This window comes from Hermetia illucens, chromosome 1, assembly GCF_905115235.1.
Source record: "Hermetia illucens chromosome 1, iHerIll2.2.curated.20191125, whole genome shotgun sequence".
NCBI classification, from domain to species: domain Eukaryota; kingdom Metazoa; phylum Arthropoda; class Insecta; order Diptera; family Stratiomyidae; genus Hermetia; species Hermetia illucens.
The window spans coordinates 100,567,840-100,590,046 of record NC_051849.1 but is presented as its reverse complement, the minus strand read 5'-3'; the positions used below and the strand labels follow the sequence as shown (position 1 = coordinate 100,590,046).

Here is a 22,207-nt window from a genome sequence, read left to right as displayed (position 1 = left end):
ATTAACCAAAGTTTCGAATAATTTATTTTTCTCGCGAAAAAAGATGATGTTTCAGTCGAAAAACTCGCGTTGAGGATATTCGTTAGTGTAGCAGTTGATCATATTGAGCTCTTTTCGTTCCACACTTGCTTGAAGGATCCTGTGCTTACCAGAAGAATATCCGCAATAATTGACCAGCATAGATTCAACGTTACTTCTGCTAGAAAAACAAATAAAAAGCACCACGACGTCGAATGGTGGGATGTTATCAACGTGAAGTACGCCATGGGTGTTGATATGAATAGACCCCAAGCGCAGATGAGAGGATCCCACTGTGTTGTCCTTTTGCGTAATGTTTGAGCTAGATACGATCCAACCGGTACGCCAATGATACCGGCTATCATTGCCACAACTCCGAACTTATACGATATGCTTTTTTGTTGTAATTAAAGGAATTAGTTTATTAAAGCTATGAAATTTAGAATTCAAATAATCTAAGTGTGCGTTATTTAGTAACATAAATCAATTGGAATCTGATATCACTTTCTTATTTTTCAAGGAACGATCTTAACTGCTACTATATTTTTTATATTCCACGAAATTTTATTTCAGAATTTTGTTTATTGAATTGTGCAAGGTTCGAGAGGGATCGTGCAGCAATGTGCAGCTATTAAGAATGCTTTCACGGTGTATATGGGGTTTTATTATTCTTCTTTAGTATTTGTTGGGTTCATCATCATGTTCCGATTTGCAGACAGGCAACCAGGTAGAATAATATACAGCAAACCAAAGACGATGCGACCTCATTACCCCGGCTTCGAATTTTGGTTTGTCATTGACGTTTGTGTTTATATTTGGGCTAGGCTTGCCACACAGCTTTAAATGTAATGATAAGGAAACTCAAGCTCAATCTCCTTAAAAAAGCATGCCATTAAAAAATCTGATTTGTTGCTTCTTATGTCAGTATACGATTCATATGGAAAAAGTTTGAAAAGTTGAACTACAATGTCATTGAAGATGTTCGCAATTGTATTTCATTTAGTGATCGTGAAGAACATTTGACTTCTGCTGCTTGTGATAATGTGTTTGACTAATGGAACAGTTGGAAAAGTATGAATAGACCAATAATGTATCAGGCGATGAACAGTTGATTCCAAGCCGTGGAGGATGTCTTTTTGGGCACTACATTCCATCCGAAACTGCCAAATATGGAATCAGAATGTGGATTTTGTGGCTCGCCGAACTACTACCTTTACAACACATAGGTGTTTGTTGGTCGCGAAGGAACACTGTTCCTAGACCTAATCAAGGACATCGTTTTAAGTTTCACGAAAGAATTTTCTGGTAGAAATGTTAGGTTAGCTTTAGACTCTTCATAATGTTACTAAAATAACGCACATAATCAGATAAATTTCATCTTATTAATGATTAAATAATTCTTCTAAATACTTACGAGCTTAAGGAAACATTTTCATTTCCCGGTTGAAGTTGTGTACCCAAGTGCATGAATTTCGGTCCCCACCACGACAGGGCTCCTGCAACAAAGGCTACACATGTAAATCCTGCGGTAGATAGCATGAATGATTTGTTCTTCAACAAATAGATGATATCTTCTTTATAAGTTGTAGCCTTCATTTCATGGGATCCTTCACTTTGTCCGCGGGTGGGCTCGCGTATTAAGAAAATTAAAACAACTGCCGCTGCACCCAGAACGGGGGTCACTCTTAGAGCCCATCGCCATGAGCCCGCTAACTGCGCTGTCTCCGAGCCAACAATATAACTGTAATTGAAAAATAAGAAAGGATGCTTTTAATTTCACTTGTAATTGGACATCGGTGTAATCTTCTCCAATAGTCGTCAATTTTCATAAACACATCTTTAAAAAAAAATTAGTGGCGTATCGTTTTGGACCGCGAAGTGCAATTGAATAACAATGGGTAGCTGTTGTAAAGTATTACTAGATGATGCTGATAAGTGTTGTCGTGTTTGGCTGGGAAGTAATTGGAATTATTATATTTTTTGTACACATTGCTTTCAAGCCAATATCCTTTAGTAGGTGTTGAATTTTGAAATTTCATTAAATGAAATTCGACTCATAGAAAGGTTGCTATGATGACCCCAACAATTTAAGGCGAGAACATACAAATGTAATGGTTAAACATAGCAAACGATACGCCAACCCAGCAATATTACTGACGTTCCATTTAATCAGAATCGAATGGAGAAATGTTAATTAAATGATCAAGATCAAATGTTTTCGACCCCAACAAATTTGATATGATTAAAAAATAATAGGGGAAATCAACAGGCTTATGAAACTATGTACCCGGATCATAGCCTCCCGCCTATTCAGCATTCACCGTATTTACTGATTTCTATGAAAATGTCTCCGCTTGCTTAGACGGCATATTCCGTTTATTTATAGTTTATGATTATTTTAATTGGTATTCAATGATTCAATCAACGTGATAAGTAATATCAATCATCATATCCACACTTCATGGAAATCGAAAATAAATATCTTGACCTTTGAGAAAGAAATTCGTCTGCTGTGGGAATGCATCTTAGAGTCTTGATTTCTTTCCACTGAGATAAACGTTAGGTAATTTCATGACGAATAATTTAAATTAACTGTGGGCGTTTTGTGACCATTCGTTAGGGAGGCGGCGATTATTATATAACTTGATATGAATTGGTTCTCGTTTTGTCATGTTGAGCATTTTTATCATGCAGAATGATGCATCTTCTGGATGAATAAATATATCTGGACTTGTTAATATTTTGCGGCTTGAAAAGGGTGGTAAAAGTGTAGTATAGATCCTAAGATGAAACGTGGACTGGTGCACGAGGCAGTTGAATGGACCCTCGAAACTTACCCCAACCATGATATCAAAACTATACATGGAGTATTTAAGTAGGGACGGAGCCCGTATTCAGGCGATACGTTATCTCCCAAAAATAATAATAAAAAAATGTTGGCACAACAATCCATATTGGATGAGGGCCTTGAAGTGTGTTAGAGCACTTCATTCAAGACAGTAACGGTATACTACAGAGCACTGTAGGAGGCAATGTGGTCAGCATTACGCTCGCCCGAGATTATTACCCTGATTTGACTCAGGTACTCATTCACAGCTGAGTCGACTGATATCCAACGTCAAATCACGATACAAATCCCACTGTCGCCAGCGAGATTTGAACCGCGACCTTCCGTACGACAGCCTTGTGCTCTAACCACTCAGCTATCCGGACATGGACACACTCCCATAGCTTGCATAAAGTTACTAACAACAACGGACTGCGGATTATTCAACTACGAATGTCCAACGAAATGGATGTTGGAAGTACCTGTTTCGCATGGAAAGAGATCCACAAATAAATATGGGCCTCACTAGATGGGACCACTTCCAACCAAAATGACAAATGTCAGAACATATAGACTCGGATTAATATGTCGTTGGCATAATGCTCCGAACTTTGATAATAACACCATCTCCAATACCCTCTGATAAGGTGAGATTGAACATTGAAGCCATCCATAACAAAGTCCTTCGAAACACCTATAAAGGGGAAATGGAATCACAATGACCTTAGTCAACAGAGGAGATGAAGCATCGACAAACTAACTTTATCTTTGGTACGACCAAAAATCTATTACGCTACAGTCGCAAAAAAAGTCGGGACGACTGGTTCGACGATGTAACCTAGCAACGAAACAGAAGAATGCATAATATTGGGCAATGCAGTAACCTCAAAGAACGGGGGAATGCGCACGAACCTCTCACAAATTCCGTCAAGCAGATAAGCGATTTTTACAGGCAGAAAAGGAAGCCTAGGAGAACCAGTTGAGAGAAAGATTCCAAATTGGAGCGATAGGTTGAGTACTTTAATGAACTACTCAATAATCAAAATATCGGAAAGTTGGAGGTCCTGTCAACTGATGAAGACATACAAATGCTGCTACCACCAAGCATGGAAGAAACAGTTGGTGCTTAAGAATCATAAGTCACCAGGCGCCGATGGAATTACAGCAGAACTGGTTAAATATGAAGGTAAGCAACCAAGTGGTTCATCAACTTACGCTTAAGATTTGCGACAGCGAGTTAATGCCTTATGACTGACAACGAGGCATTATCTGTCCTATAAATAAAAAGCGGGATAGTATGCAGTGTAGCAACTATAGAGTTGCTGAGAACTATCATAAGTTTGGCCATAAGAGAATTCAGTATCCTGAACAAATTAATAACACTGACTAGGCTGACCCTGACCCGTGTGCGAGGCCAGAAAAAATCAGCAGGATCAGTCTTGAGACCATTCACCATCAACAACGGTCTACGAAAAGGGAATGCCTTATCATGCATCCTTTCTTGGCCCAGGAAAGAATGATCTGTCATGCTGTTGTAAATGCGAACCACCATTGTCTTTACGTCCACCCGACCAATGGCGGCAAGAACCACCCGAGATGTACAATCTGCTCTCATCCAGATTGATCTGACGGGATGAGATTTTGGGTTGCACAATAATGAAGACAAGAAGAAATACACAAGGTAAAGTCAGCAGCATAAATCAATGAACCAACAGTACTAAATGGCATGGCCAAATGAGAACAATAAAGGGAGAAGATTATAACTTCTTCTTTTTAGGGTCGAAAATCACAATCGATAACAGGTATGATGGCGAAACCAGCGTACACTTCTTGGTAGCCAACAGAGCCTACTTCAGCTCACAAAAACTGTTTCTCTCGAAACATCTTACCATATGATCAACGCTCTTACTGTACAAGGCAGTCATGCCAGTCCTCATGTTTCCCTGGAGACTTGGGTTCTTAGCAAGAAATATTACGAACTGTTAGCCGCTACAGAAGAATGGACGATTCCGAAGCTTATCTAACGATGAAATTTATGAGCGATACGCGGAAAGTCTATAAGGGCAATGTGGTACAAAAAGATGTGGGACATCCTGCCTTAGTTGGAACAGTGGCGTAGGTCAGGACTCCATACAGCATTTATGGATATCGAATTTGTGGACCTCGGCCCAAAACTGGGATGTCCGGAGTTTCTTGCTAAGGGGCCTAGAGCGCCGTTGATGACAATGAATGGCAGAGGGAATCAAACCATCGAGAGCTTGATGCACAATAAAAATGAAACATAACATCACCATACAAATTTACAGAATGTAACCTTGTATGGAGCAACGTTTGCAATCAGTTCGATGGAGGCAAAAGTCTGATACTCCTGAAAGTTTGGAAATGTGCCGTTTCTCGGAAAACTAGCAAATTAAATAAATTGAATGGAACGTAATCGACAGCACGGCTGTCAAGTATGTTACAGCACTTCATTTCTAGGCCGAAATGGCACCCAAGAGCCAATTCTGGTTAGCAATGCGCTCGCCAGGAAATATTACTCAAATCCCTTTGAATTGAAGCGCGATCTTATATTGCGGCCGCTTGATGCTCTAATCACTAAGAAATGGAAAACTGAATCTACGGAAAAATAATTTTGATTTTCATCCCATATTTAGTTTGTTTGTTATTTCAGTAATATTAACAATAACTGCATTGAACCCAGTTTCCTGCTTTCTTATGATCTTTGCATAGGATCCTTTTGAACCAAAGGGAAACTCAAAGGGTATACAGACGATTGGTAGTCCGTTTGCCTACTTGTTGACAGTGATGTTTCAGTCTTTCTAAGTAAACCTGCTCTTGGATTACAAGCATGCATTTAACTGAAGTTGTATGTCATTAAAATGGTAAAATATTTTTATTTTGAACAGCATTTATCGCATAAATCAAATCAAACACTTAGGGAATTCCTTAAATATTTGATATTTGGATATGTATTTAAATTTTTGTGGTTTTATGATTAGTGGAGTTGTCTTTAATTGAAGGCGAGTTTCTGCAACCAATCATAGTTTCTTAAAAGTTTTCCATCTTTGCTTTCAATTTTTAAGTAGGACAAATTTCGGAATTTCAATTCAAAGCTTTGATGTACACGGAATTTCGTGATTAAAATATGATGTTTCTTAAAGGTCTGATTTTTTTAACAGATTATAAAAATGCTCGAAATAAAAATTCCCAAATATTTTTCAAAGACAATGAAACGATGGCTACGTCGGTGGAGTGTGTTGGAATTGTGCCGGCGTTATAGATGTTTGGAATTATCTTTGTGCTTGTTCTGCTGATGGAGGCTTATCTTTTCGTTGATATTGAAATGGGAGCAAAAAAAGAACAAACTATGTGAATACTCTATGGTTATACACATATTTTTTTTAAGATTGAGTAAAGAAGGGGATTTTCTGTTTCGGTTCAAATTTTACTAATATCGATTTTTTTCTCCTATTCAATCTTGAAATAGTGGATAATGAAGTGTTCTGCTTCGAGACTATGCTTACTTTTGACCCATCTTTGAATATTTAGATATACCTTTTAAAGTAGAACTACTTTCTCATCAAAAATGTGTTGGAAGAAAAATGAAAGCTTCTAAAAAAAAATGCTTTTTAAAATGAATGAGAATACTTACCCCAATCCTGATCCAACTGGAATGGCAAAGTAAAATAGCGCCAACATCTTAGATCGCAGGTCATGTGCAAAGAGGTCTGAGATGATTGTAGGCGCTATTGTACTATATGATGCTTCGCCAACACCCACCATGGCACGGAACAATAGAAACCATCCATACGTGTTCATGAATGATCCAAGCAACGTCGTCAGACTCCATATAAATACACCGATTGCCATTATAACTCGCCTCGAGTACCGATCGCCCAAATATCCAAATAAAGGTGCACAAATCATATAGGAAAGGATAAACGCTGTCTGCAGCAGACCACCCTCATCGTCACCTATTTGAAAATCTGTCTGTATGTTTGTGAGGACACCTGAAATACAAAAAAAAATATAAATGAAAGGACTTTGTTAGCTCAATTAGTAGGAATATTGCATCAATATTACACAGAATGATGTCAGATAAACGTATGGAATATCAGAAATTAGGATAAGCAAATTTTATCAGTATTCTTTCAATGTGTGTTGATTTTCGGTTTGCACACTTGTTTCCACGTCATAAGTAAAATACACTATCAATTTTGCCCGAAAATCCGGTAAATTTCAAGCGAATACGTGAGCAATCGTATCATGACAAGCCTAATCACATCGATTCAATCCAGGAGCGATATTCATGCGATAACAAAAAGGTGTATAGATTTAGATAAATTCTCTATGTATGAACTAGATTAGAGTAAGGACATTGGATGAACTTGGAAATTTACCAATGACCAAATTCATCCGTAATCAAAATAAATCATCGAGGTTCTTAGAAAACACTTAAACTTGTTAAATCCTATTCGAAAAAATAACATATTTAACGTTGAAATTAAAAATTAGCACCTTTTCTGGCATTTGTCGGATATTATCACTAATGCAATAAAAATTTTAAATGTGAAATTTCGCTGGAAAAAAACCTCACAATAATTGTCATGTGAAGTGGCGTGATATGTAATAAGAGAAGTTACGTACGAAATCGTACATTGGGTTGCTTATTAATTGCATGTGATATTCAAAAAAGTTAAATGAAAAAATTAAGAACATGAATTTAGTGTTTATTCTGCGCTTCGTGAAATCTAATTCTAGGTATGAATTATACAAGACACGAAAAGTTAAAATAAATGTTGACAATTGAATCATTTATGTACTTTGAATCTCATGGAACGGGAAATACGATTTTATGGAATAATATACTGACATCCTGAATTATTAATTGCTACGATGAATTTGCTAAGTAATTTGAAGCTTTCAGGGATGTGAAAATTATAAAAAAAATGTCGTTGTCATTTAGTGAATTTAAATATAAAGCTGTAAAGCAGGGTGTCCACCAAAAACGAAACATCTCGACAGCCTACATCGATTATAAATCAGCCGTTGACTCCATATCACATTCGTGGTTACTACAAGTGTTACGCTTATACAAAATCAACCCGAATGTGGTTCTTCTCTTGAGAACAGTGATGAAAAATTGGCGCACGAAGCTATCGGTATCCTCAAACATCAGGAGAGATACCAATCAGGCGTGGCATTTTCCAAGGCCCAGTGTGGTTTTGTTTGGATTTGAATCCGCTATCCAATCTTTTGCATGAAAGCAAATGTAGGTTCCAGGTCAAACATGGCATATTGTCGAAATGTACATCCAAATTGAGGGTAGGGATTCGGACGACATCTAAAATACCTCGGCATATTGCAAGCAACGATACTTCCTGTGGCAATAATTAAATCTAAGTTGGTGGGCGAATTTGAACAGCGTCTGGATCTTAATAAAAATAAAACTATGTAGCTTGCTCCTACTACAATATATTTTAATAGTTAGTAAATACGTATTTCAAAAGCTACTTACTCTCTTCCTCAGTACTTAAGCTAAGGTAGCTACAATATATTTTAATAGTTAGTAAAATATATTGTAGTAGGAGCAAGCTACCTAGTTTTATTTTTATTTAGAAGAACTACAAGCATCGGAACGATCACTATTTTAAGTCTGGATCTTGTCCTTAAAACTGAGCTGTTCGAGAAAAATAAAATCATGGCAATCAACACCTTCGCCATTCCCGTCCTTCTATATACTTTCGGTGTGATACAGTGGAGTAATACGGATTTAGAATCTGTCAATAGACAGGTAAGGGTAGTGCTTGCAAACAACAACATGCAACATGGTCCTTGATTTGAAAACATTCGTGAGTTTTTCTTCGAGAAACAATCCTCTAGTCAAATACATCAGGCTACCATCATGGCAGATAATAAATTATCTCCTTTGAACTTGAAAAGCAGAGAATAGGATCCCATTCGAATATTACTTCAGTCCAACAGAAGATCGACATGTGGAAAGAGAAACTCATTCACGGAGGTCATATACAAAATTTGTTGTTGCCAGGCATTGACATCGAAGCGTCCAACAAATGGTTGACAAATGGTGTACTTTTCTATGAGACCGAAGCATTCCTAACTTCAGGATTCAGGATGCTTCGCTCCCAACAAAAAATTACAAACGGTACATCCTTCATGACTCCTCAATCACCAACTCCAGTTGTAGGTTATGCAACTGTGAAGAGAAGACCATCGTCACCAATCGTAATAACTCCGTCTGCGAGATTCTCCATCAGAATCTTACGTTGAAGTATAACTTAGTGACAACTTACCATCCTTACTATAAGTATACTCCGCAGAGAATCTTGGAAAATGATCAGGTCAAACTATTGTGGGATCACACTATTGTCTACCACAGTGTTAATCACAACAGGCCCGATCTAATTCTGCTTCTGAAGGAAGAACGAGCCGTACCTTTAGACCGGAACACTGTTGAAAAACAGCACGGAAAAATCCGGAACTATGGCCCTTTGGCGGACGATATGAAGCAGACTTGGAGACTACAAAAGATCAATGTAGTCCCAGTGGTAATTTCAGGGACGGGAGTAGTCTCGCAGAATTTACGTAAAGCGCTGAAAGCCCGCGATCTTAGGGCTGGACTACACATGGAGATTTAAAAAGTCGTTATCCTTGCAACCTGTACCATATTCCGAAGAGTCCTGTCCGGTAACAATCTGACCTAGTGGGCTGCAGTCTTGATTCGTACTCTCTTCCATTTAAGATCCGTGTCTCTGTAGTATAGAACCACCGCGTCATTGCTTGAAGTGTTTACGACAATCAGGATGTAGCAATACATTTTCGCATGGTCGCACACACTTTGCGTTGAAACGCATCATCGGTGTGATGCGGGCCTTCGGGTGTTGCCTTCAACCCATCCTTAGGTTGGTCGCCCTTCGGTCTGGTTGGGCGGGAACAGAGTCCGTGGGCTTTTTTTACTATATATATATGTGGCTTAATACGGTGGATGGGGATTTGAAAGCCTAGCGTGTGCATCCAAATTAGGCCTTTGACAAAGCAAAATGGCGCAACCGACCCTTTTTCTTAACGAGAGAAAGGCTAAAGAAGAAGAAGATATATATGAGATATATTAAATTCAAGGCTATAAACTTTCTGTAAAATTCAACGCTACGACCATAAATACGCCCAAGCTTCCAAACATTGAAATCGTACTATTTTTCCATTAAGAAATAGATACGAGGAAAATTTTGGAAAACACTCTTCTCAGACTCAGCATTTCTTGAATGAATATATTGGAAACATTATCATGACACAGCCCAATCTTCTATCAGTTCTTCAAAAATATTGATTCTAACAAAATTTTTCGTTCATATTTTTGGGCGCGCAACAAACATATTTCTGTTTTTGTTATTTCGATTTCTTAAAGGTGTGAGCTACTTGAGAATCATTGTTTTGTTGTAAGCAGGGAAAGACTTATGCAAATAGTTGCAAATTGACTTTGATTAGATTAGATTAATGGATTCAATTTACGAAATTTTCGTGAGGTTGATTTCTGCATTTGGAGCGAATAATAAACATTTAAATACATTTCAACCCTTGAACTCAAAATGCAAAATGCTCTATTCTCAAATTGGGAAATAAATTCTACAAATTAACGCAATTTGTTCTTTCTGCGCTGCTAACCAAAATATATGTAATCCATTAGTATTGGCTGATTATTTATTTTGTTAGGAATGCAAATTAAAGCTGACTAGAAATGTTAAAAGTAAAATATTCTGGAATATTTTCCGTGTTGCCCCCATTGATTTAATCAGATATTTGCAATTAGTCGGGGTCCTGGCTTGGAAAACCTTGACCCCTTGAACTCCTTATTTTTTGGCGATCAATAATGTTATTTTTCTGTTGTCTAGTCCTATTTTTTATGAATTAAATTTAGAAATTTTTTCCAAGGCAATTAAAACTAGGCATATTAAGATTAATTTGTTCAGTCAGAGAATCACAACTCTCAACAACGCTTAACATTGGTGATTGAACGAGAACTCCTCTCCTTCAAGAAACACTTTAAGTAGGGTTTTTTCAGCAATTGTTGTTTGAGCATGATGTAAGGTAACAAAATGTTGCGTTATTTGTTACCCATTCACTGTATTTTTTGATCATACTTTGTATACAGAGTGTTTGTCAGTTTTAGGAAAACTTTTGCTTGTTAAAGGAGGAAGAGCTACACAAGAAGGACCCTTGGTGATAGTCAACATCAGAGGCAATTCTCTGGTGCGTAACTGTCACCTCTACCAAACATAACGGATTAAGTGCCAAGGTGTTGTAGGGATATGAAAGAGCCGATTCTCATCAATATTTTTTTTCTCATTTTTCAATACTTCGTTAGATAAATAGGTACCTTTCAGTATTTTTAAACAGAAATCGAAACGAAGTAAATATTTGGCAATATCCCTTTTTGCTGAATGACAAAATGACAGAAAAGGTGAACTGATAAAGTTACGCTACCTGTCGTCATTTCATAAAATAGGACAAAATTTCCGCAAGATTACAAAACAAAGTAACGGTTTTGATGAATACAGTCCACCATGATTTGGTGGTATAAAAAACAACAAAGTTGGACATAAGGTGGGACGACCCATTGCAGAAGCTGGCAGCTCCAAAAAAACGCGACGTCTTTTGCAATTCACATAAAAGTCCGTTGAAAAGCGCCACGAGATTGGAAGAAGATGTCACGACATACACGGGTGGAACATGTTGACTTTTAGAGCATACGCAGATATTATGGGTAGCGAAGTTTCGCCGCGGTAGTCGACAGATCAAAAGAAAACCAACCGAGAAAACTTGCCTATGTGAAAGAACATGTATAAATATCTGAGACTTTTGGTATTCAGCTCTGTGATCTGGCAAAAGTAAATACATCGTGTTTGGATGTGAAAATCCTGTAGGTAAGACAATATGGACCGTAAAACTTGCTACAAATATGCAGACGTAAGGGATGGTGATGGGAAACAGTTAAATTGTAATTCTAAAGCGACCGTGTGTGAATAAATCGATATTTATTGAGTAGAACATGAAAAGAATGTGTACTCTAATGTATTGGGTTTTAATTAATTATAAAATGCCACTTAAAACACAGAACAACTCATTTTCTTTATTTTGCTTGCTGTGCCACAAAATTCCACAACGCCATAAATTTCATGACACATATATTGTAGCCTTTCTGAGCAAAATGCGTGTGACAGACAGACGACAAAACCTTAAAAAATACGCTATCGTTGTCACGGGAAAATATTGGAAACATATTCTTAAATTTTCCTATAAAAAACAGTAAGCCGAAGTTTTATACAAAACCCTATTGGTTCACCAACTTCATTTTTCAGTTTCTACTTCATGAAGTGATTTTCACATTGTCCTTTTTTGTATTTCCAATTTGCCTTTAGAACGATTGTTAAGAGCATAGCTCTCCAGTCTATCAATCTCGTAGCCCCGGGTTCGAATCCCAATCTCGTAGCTGTGAGCTTATCATTTGCACAGCATTGAAAGTGATGACAATGAAAATGAAGGAGTGACATGAAACCAAAAAATAAACAAGTCGGAATACCGGAAGCTCGCGCTTCGGGTATAAAGGTTTTGTGTTCATCTTATGTAAGAGACGCACATTTTTCTGTCCGTATATATTATAGCTACAAATCCAACATAATCCTTCATATTTTTCCAAACTACGAGACATACGTACATATTAGAACCATAGATATCACGCTCACCCTAAACAAACAAACTGCCTATTACCTACTGTACACATATATGCACGTATCTAAATTTATCGTACCCATATTTCCGATTTACGTCTTATATCTAACTGAATTAGGCACTACTCGCAAAGTTCATTAGCACGCATATATTATATACCTACATACACACATGTCTGGTTGACAAATAACTAAAAACCTAAAACAAAATAATTGTCTGCGACCCAATTCATAAAAACTCATTTCGTCGTGGTATTGACGAATTGATATGTGATGATGACGTCATGCGGGTTGTAGAGTGAACGAAATTCACAAAAAATTGTAAAGTTTCACCCCCTATAACTTTGTTAATAATTGTTGGATTTTCTTCAAACTTGACCAAACTGTGCGTTATATATCGTTACACGCACGCCAAATTTTGTACTTCTGGGATGAACATAAGGGGGGTGCCGGGTAAATTTCTAAAATGTGGAAATATACTATTATTAACTTTATTTGTGCAGATATCGGAACCGGATATATTTTGAGGCCTAGATTTCGTAGACATGTGATTTTTTTCAGATTTTTCGGTTGGATAGGTTCTGAGAACGAGACCTGTTACACTTTTTGTGGGTCACATTTTGAACCCTCACTCCCCTATGTTTCATCTAATATCAAATATTGAACGAGATTCGAAAAGTACTAATTAAGACCTTTCATTTGATACCCTACATGGCTACATTCTGTGAAAAAAAAATTTGCACCCTCCATTCACATGTACGGGGAGCCCCCCCTTAAACTTAACATAAGATGGCGCCACTTACTGCATGTAAAGGGATCACCAGATTACATACTCTCACCAATTTTCGTGACAATCGTTCCAGCCGTTTCCGAATAAATCGGGTGTGACAGACAGACAGACAGACAGACAGACAGACAGACAGACAGACGGACAGACAGACACCGTCTCGATTCTAATAAGGTTTTGTTTCACACAAAACCTTAAAAATAAAAAAAAGACTGAGTGCTATATTCCATAAAGAAGTGAACAGGAAATATGTAATTTTATTGTTTGTTCAATTGTATCACAATTAACAAGCACGTTCGCTTTTCTTTTAAAGATTCATCTTGTAATATTGTTAATTGAATGCATTATTATTGACGTAGCATTAACGCCTTATTTTCTGTGCCCCCAATGCACAGATATGCATCTATAGTTGCTAATAGAATTATAGACGTGAATGGGCCATAAATCGTATTCAGACTTGCACCTTAAGCAACCATTAAAGTAGGTCGTTGTTCGGTTTACGTAATGCTCCAAGTGTATCACCCATCATATTTGCTGCTTATCCACAGACACTACGTTATGATTTATTAGGTGTCTGAGTAATTACTTAGTAAGGTAGATACATATGTGTAAGTACAGTAAAAGGTTTATTGATAACTTCTTTGCATTATAAACTGCTGACCATTCATCAAAGATGCAGATAAATAGTTGATTTACGATGGGAAGTTTGGAGTTACTGATACGATACAGCAAGCAAAAGATCCACCGTCCTACACATGTAGTACGAAAGATTATATTAGTTTCCCGTCATTGCACAGGGTGATTCCCTCAACATTCAAAAATATCTCCTCTTTTCACATGAGGTCAAGAACTGAATTACAGTACTTCAAACGAGTAGTATCCATACTAAATGGGCCGGACTTGCGAATGTATTGGGGGAGCATATCGGTACACATCATAGGCACTAAACCACATATAGATACTTTTAGACGTTGTATGCCTATGATGTATACGGACAAGTTTTTCCAAGCATTTGTAAATACGGACGATTTAGTGTGGGTACTGCCTATTAGATATACTGGGAATTGAATAATATCGATGCAGTCTCAGTGATCGGAAATGATTTCTTCAGTCTCAAAAGAAGTCGCGAAGTGTGGCTTTTACTTTAGAAAAAAAGTATTGCTTCAAACACTCAATGTTATTGCAAAATCTGCATCACTCATCAGACGTTAATGCTTTGGCAAGGAATGGATCTTAGCATTGGCATCTCAGCATTAACGTTAACTTGTATTGGTCTATATTGTTTTCAGTAATCTGATGCGGGATCTGACTCCGGTTTTCCTATGTAACGGTTTCCAGAAATCTATTTCTTCTTTTATATATATTTCGAAAGCAGAATATGTTGGGAGATTCAGAATTCAGATCGAAATTCAGAACATTTACTAAGTTACATTTTTTCAATTCAGTCGATCGAGCTGAAATTTACACATCAGTAGTTCTGGTCCCTTAATAATTTCTCGTTTTTATTTTGGATGTGCGATTTTTGATTTGTCTTTACAGCTCCGCCATTTTAATATCTAGTATGTAAAATTATGATTGTGATTCGGACGACAGAGAATAAGACGCTTGAATTTTCGATTTCAGATTTCAGAGATAGAGATCTGCTTCCAACAACCTCTCTTTTTTTAGAGCAGCCCAATTTAACAGTAAAAAAACAAATGAAAATGGTTATCAAATTCGTTAATTGAAAATTTTGTATCATAATCCGTTTGGAAAACGTAATGAGTAAAATGAACAAATTATATGCAGTTTGTTCACGACAGATCATGGGAGTTAAATCAACACTGACATTTGTTGTTTCGGTATATATATAAATACAAATACTACACTTGGATTATGTAAAGACTGCCATTACACCAAAAATTAACTCTCATTTACTAATCATTCTACTTAGACTTTTGAAAATTTAATTTTTACAATAAGATTGCTTGTGGATATACTTATACAGAAAATTGGAATTAAAACTAAAATATTCTATTTTTTAAGAAGAAAATAACACAATGCAATACTCAATTTTACATTAATCAATGCAGGCTTCCTATGACCAAATAATAGGATCCTTAAAAAAAATATTATCTTATTCGGGAAGCCACAGTCACAACCTTCTGTGTTTGTCTGAATTGGAAAAAATAAATTTCTTTCTATTTTGTAGACTAGTCGAAATATGTGGAACCTCACATATGCAAACAGTTTTAAAAAATAACAAAAATGCTGGATTTGTAAAAAGACGTTTTCAAAATTGTTATATTTTTTCTTAATTTAAATTATTAAAAAAATATATATGGTGTTAGAAAATTTCATATTTTTAAGGTTCTGTGGATGGACATAGGTATGTAGAATAAGGGATTCAAATTTCATCTAAATCAGCTAACGGATTTTTATGATTGCTTCCCCGAACTTCAAAAACGTGGTTTCGAGAAAAGCGCGTTTAAAGATTTGACTATAGATTTTTCGTAAAAAAAAACTTATTAATGAAATATTCCAAAATTCTTTTCCGTATATTGTGTCGATTTCTTATTCTATTGACATTTGTCAGCCGACTGTAACAATATAGGATCGAAGACATTACATAGAAGCGACGTTGAAGTAGCTACTGCGGGTTAATTTCCATTTCTATACTTGCCTACAACCGATAACAGCTACGATGATGAAATCCGCGCACGGTTGTTGTCAGCCAACAGAGCCTATTTCAGCTTACAAAAACTGTTCCGCGTGAAACGTCTCACCATAGGATCAAAGCTCTTACTTTACAAGACTATGATCTTGCCAATCCTCATGTATTCCTCAAAGACTTGGATTCTTAGCAAGAAGAATTGCGAACTGTTGGCCGCGTTCACGAGAAGAATCCTCCGAAGAATTTTTGGCCCCCCTACATGAGTATGGACGATTTCGTAGCCTACATAACGACGAAATCTATGAATGATACCATGACCATCCGGTTGTGGATAAAATCCGGCTCAATAGGTTACGGTGGGCGGGTTACTTAATCCGTATGGATGAGGATGATCCCACCCGGAAAGTCTATAAGGGCAATATCTATGGTAGAAAAGGAAGACGCGGCAGACCCTGCCTGAGATGGAGCGATGGCGTAGGCCAGGACGACAAACAGCTTTTAGGGATATCGACTTGGTGGACCTCGGCGCAAAACCGGGATGTCTGGAGTTCCTTATTAAGGCAGGCCTAGACCGGATACCGATTGTTGCGCCGTTGATGATGATGATACTTGCTGCGGCATGCTCTATTCTTTGTGCTATAACTTTAATAATATTTCCAGTTTCGATGTGAGATTTTGACTGTACATTTTCAACATGTTATACTTTCGAAATATATAAAGAAAAAAATTGATTTTTTCAAATTGTCACACTATACTTCTAATTCATTCAGGAATAGTAAACATCTTTTTTTTTATGCAGTATCCTTCAGGTGCATAGTCGATAGTCATAACCATTTCGATGCGATCCATCAAGTTGAATAAATTTGAACTCAAAAATTTAAAAGAGGATAGTGTTTAAAACAAAGAAACATTAATTTACTTCTGAGAACAAAAATGTCTAAAATCATTCATTAAAACAACTTTTAATCATTTCAGAATAGGTTATTTTTAAATGACATTTTTCGAACCAAGATGTTAAAGAGTTTACATGGATGTATGCAAATGTAAAATTGAGTTTCGTGAGGAAACAATTTTGTTTGCGGAAAAAACCATTATGCATTCAAGAAAGGTATTTTGTATGCGAGTGTAAATAAGTTTCTCCCATTATTTACCGTGGTATCCATTTTTGCAACGCTCTTACTAAAGGTGGTCACAGTGATTCGTACTTTGCATAAAGTCTTATGAAAATAAGCATGAAAATGCTGGATAGTTTGCGATGTACTTTAGCTTTTGAATACAACTACATCAACGGTCGGGATAAACCACCTTTGTGTAATACAAATGAATGAATATCTGAAAGGTTTTCTTTTACCTGGTCTGTGCATATACATATATTAATTAATAGGATTGGTCCCTAGTAGTAATTACTAAACTGATATAATTGAGATTAGAACAGAAATTATGCAAGGAATCTGATAATATACTAAAAATAATCCCTGAATATCGGTAATTGATGAAAAATAAATTTTCAGTTAGCGTAATTTGAACAGAGTCATATTCAAATCCAATAATAGTCAGTAGATTGTAACCTTTTGAAATCTATTTATTGAGAAATTTTAATCAAATTCAATTTTGTAATTCTTACTCGTTTTCTACTACATACTAGGTTCTCTCAGAAGCTCTTCCACAAAATCGATGTGAATATGTTTAATTTAGATTTTGAGAATAAAATGAAAGAATTTTATGCAAGATTTGACTATGGTTTTGAAATATTTTTTCTTTTTCTTCTCTTCTGCAGAAAAATGTAAGTTATAATTGGTTGCCATATACCATACTTTATAGCAGCTTTAAAAAAGCAGACAAAATAATATTCTTTCCCTTTGATAATCATGTATTGATATCACTGTTTAGTCATGAATAAATAGATAAGGAATCATTATGTTAACATACGTCTCAATGCTATCTAAATGACGTAGAAAACAAACTTCTTTTGCCTGATTATGACTTGTAGTTTTAGGTATAGGTTACGTTAATTCCATATAATATAAAAAACAAATAAGAGGTTTATCTAGATGAATCAGATTAGTTAACATTAAAACGTTTTGTAAGTTTCATTGTGTATATGAATGGATAGTAGGGGGAAAACTACTTTAGGTGATACATTTAACTTTGTCAAAGATGGTCTTAAGTCCAATTAAAACACCACGATGGAAATCGTCTATTGGTAGTATGTACGATATCCATGATCACTAGGAGAAGGACATATCCCATTGTCTTCATAATCCACAATCTCTCAGCAGTAGGATAAGCATAAAGTAAAACTTAAATATCCATAACTACAAATGGTATTCAAACTTAGGCAGTGCATGTGACATTTGGTTGAAAACGCTCTCTCTCGTTCTAGAAATTTTCGTTTCCTTCCAGCTTATACGATTTGTCTTTAGATGATATCTTTGTAGTGCCTCACGGTTATTTTTGTAATCTGAATTTTACTTTTTTTCTCCAAATATGAAGGGAAATTTAAGGAAAAGATTTCAATGCTAATCAGATTGCTCAGCGAAGGATATCCCAAAATTTACGGATGAATAATTGTCAAAAAAAAATTACAAATTGTATTATTTATTGACTCATAAATTCTGTAATATTTTAAAAAATGGCTGCATTCTGTTGATACAGCGCTCAGTTCGCTTTCTTCGGGGGTGGATAATGGGGGGCTCGTCGGCAAGTCGAAATTCAAAAGCTCGGCGTTTCAGGTATGGATTGTATTGTGAATTACTTATGTTATTTTAGTGGACATTTACCCCCTTTGTACTTAGTTGGTCATTCATATGAGTATATAGGCTAACATTCTTGACTGCAGTAAATTTGCACAAACGCTACAACCTTGACCAATTGTAATTTTATTAGTAATAGTGCGATTTTCACCAAAGCTAATAGTATCCTACTGCATAGCCTACATTATTGCATCCTACATTCATTAAAATGTAGGATGAATTTAGAGGGGTTTCTAGTCAATTTATAAAAACTAAAGTATGTGATATCTTCATTTTAACAGAATAGAGGGTATTTCGGGGATATAGTGGCAGCTTCGAGGTTTTTTGTTAGATTTTCCGGTTGAGTAGGTTTTGATACGGCTTCGTACCAGGGAAGAGGCAACTCATCAGACGCTGCCTCACCTTTGGCCTGGGAGGAGCGTGACCGAAGCGGTTCTCTCCTAGCGTCTGATGAGTTACCTTTTGGCTGGTGCGAAACTGTAAGTCGCCTCTAACGCTTTTAATTTTTCGATACTTGGATGTTAAGGCCAAAAAGAGGAGTCCCCGGGCCAAAAAAAGTGGGGATAAGTTGCTCCCATTTGTCCCATTTGGTCTGTCTCGATATCAAGCCGATGCGAATTTAGGACTCCTCAATCAGTAAATAAAAATTAATACATATCTAATTTTTATTATAAAAACGCAATTTTCAAATTGTCTGTTTTTAGGTGATACTGAACGAGGAGAAGAAATCTTCTCAAGATCTGAGGAAAAACATCCATCAATAATGGAATTTGCTCGTCGTTTAAAATAAGCGGTATGTATAACCTAAATTAACCGAGTGTATAAGTAATACTTATAAAAGGATTCGTACTAGAATTCAGCGATTGATGAAATTGAAATCAATGACTATCAATGAGATAGAGATTTTCCATTGGATCTCATATAGTGAAATAAAATATATAAGTATACCGAATTGTATGCAGTCGTCCTTAATCATTTCTGGACAAAATCTATTCAGTCATCAGGCGCAATTTTGTAAAAGAGTGACTTCAACCAGCAATATACTCAAACTCTTACCCCTTGAAACGGTAAGCAGAAAAATATGCCCATTATCTTATTAAACAAGACCACCGTGAAACGGAAGGGATCATCATAATCCCTCTGGTGTATTCGAATGAATAAATATTAAAACTGTTTAGATAGATACGTGTCACGGGTGTTGCACAATACATTATGTTATTGCTTTGAAATTGCATAGGGAAAGAAGGACGTGCACCCAGTGTGGGGTCGAAGCGTTTTCTTTGGGTGATTTAACAAATTTAATATACACTCATAGTGCCGGTCGGTATTGGTTTTTTACTAACCGTTTTAATATAAAAATGCACCCTCTTTTGCGGAAATCGTTCTTTCACCGAAAACAGATGGAAAAAAGAAAAGGATAGTATTATTTTAAGGGATGTCTATAGCACCCTTCATATTGCATTGCAAATTGTATTTTAAGGGTTGCGTCAAAAGAAACGGTAATGTTTGCATTGGAACAATATGGAATGAAAAACACGACATTTACTGCCATCGGATTTGGCAAATTTATTGTATTTTTCAGTCCGAACAGTTATGCCGTTAGTAATCTCTGGAATTTGCGGAAAAAGTACGTATATTCCAATGACAAAAACGTATAAACCTTTGATGTCTGCTATTTTTCACAAATAAAATTTTACGTATCTTAGATCTTAGATGAAAGGTTATGTTATCCGGAATACATTTTGTTATCAACGACTACCAGCACCTAATCTACACTAAACCACATAATCATGTATTTAAGGATATGCTGGTGAATTTTGAATATTTAAATGAAGGGACAACCCACCCTGAAATGAAACGTGTTTCATACCAGGCACATTCTAATAGGATTACATCCCAATTTATAAAATCGCTGCGAGGGCGTGTGCCTGTGAATATGTTTCCGGGCTTAGAATTGTGGAAAACACGACTGTCAGATATTTATCTGATCATTTGATTTTTTTCTACTCTGTATTTTCCTTTGGATTTTGAGAGACGAGAAATGATTGAAGCCAGGTATACGTAGATTTAGTCAAAAACGAGAAAAAAGGAAAACACATGGAAATAACATTGACAAATTATATTACGAACCTGTTTATTAGATAATTGGGTGTGCATTTGAATTTTTTTTATATTTATGAGGTATCCTGCCGTGTTCGGTCAATTTAAGGCGTCTACCGAGGGAAGTTTCAGACTGGTCAAATCACTAAGAAAAGGTGTCTCCGAATCATTATCAATGAAAATTATAGCAATTTAAAAAGAGAAACTGAAAAGGCATAGTCTAGAAAAGCAGCGAAGTATGCGGGTCAGTAATTTTTCCTATGATACAAAAGTCTGGAAAAAAAAGATTTTTTCTGAAAACAAAACAGCGGGTGAATTGATTAGAATAGTTTCAAGAAATACATGGAATTTCATCGAATTTTGTTTTCGTAGAATATAATTGAATTGATTATGAACCCACAAATCAGAGAACGAATAATATTCAAAAATGCTTATCGGAGATACAAAGAACCTTTTTCTTGTTCGAAATAATTTGCATGATAACTTGAAATGGCCCTTATCGTATTCCATGTTTTGAAAACTAAAGAACAAGACTCTATTTTAATCGATACATTGTTTGTTTATCTTTTTTACTCCGAACTTAACCGCTGAAAGATTAAAGGAAAGATCTAATTCTTTCTTTTGGAGTATCTCTTATATATAAGTTGTAAGATAATGGTTAAATAGGACGAAGAATACAAACATTTGAGAGTAAATGTTATCATATTTGGAAACTACTCTACGCTAAAAATATGTTTTTTAAAAGAAAATAGATGTCAAAGTTTAATTTATTTTGATGTGTTCAAATTAAGTTATAAATATAATTTAGCCTTGTATTGAAAATCTAGGAGTTGAAACGTACAATTTTGGTCCTTTTTATTGTTTCATCATGTTAATTAAAACAAACCTAGTGCAACGAAATTTATAAGCTTAAAATAAAAAAAAGGTGGAAATACAATTGGATCTAATTTTTCAAATTAGTCTGTGAGTATTTGTATTCGAAAACATTCAATTTCCAACGGGATCTAAGCACGTAATTATTATATTAGAAAAATGAAGCAAAAAATCTGGAGAAAAATAGGTGCTCTGATTTGATTAAATAAATTGTTGCAAGCCTGGCGAACTGCTCAAAGATGTTTGTACAGATCAAGTTATTTGAAGCTATTAATTACGTATAAAAATTACAATCTATCTGAGAATTTCGTGCAAATAGGATTTTCGTACAGAGATTGCAACTAGCTAATTGCCTTGTCGATTAATAATTGGATCCTTGCGAATTCAGATTTGCTTTCATTTGTTCTAGAAATCGATTTTTTCTTTTATGTATATTGGGAGCATCTAAGT

General features: G+C 35.9%; 1 protein-coding gene across 3 annotated transcripts in view; it reads right to left on the bottom strand.

Annotated features, from left to right (window-relative positions):
• Positions 1-22,207, bottom strand: part of LOC119651795 (protein spinster) — a 97,359-nt gene that overhangs the window by 15,246 nt on the left and 59,906 nt on the right. For 2 of the 3 annotated variants that reach the window (XM_038055585.1, XM_038055567.1), the window contains exons 2-3: positions 6,498-6,855; positions 1,433-1,759 (exon numbers count right to left, since the gene is read on the bottom strand). In XM_038055585.1, coding sequence (XP_037911513.1) covers positions 1,433-1,759; positions 6,498-6,855 — 685 coding nt within the window. Of the gene's footprint in view, positions 1-149; positions 412-1,432; positions 1,760-6,497; positions 6,856-22,207 lie in introns of all 3 variants that reach the window. The other variant, XM_038055578.1, reaches the window with a different exon arrangement.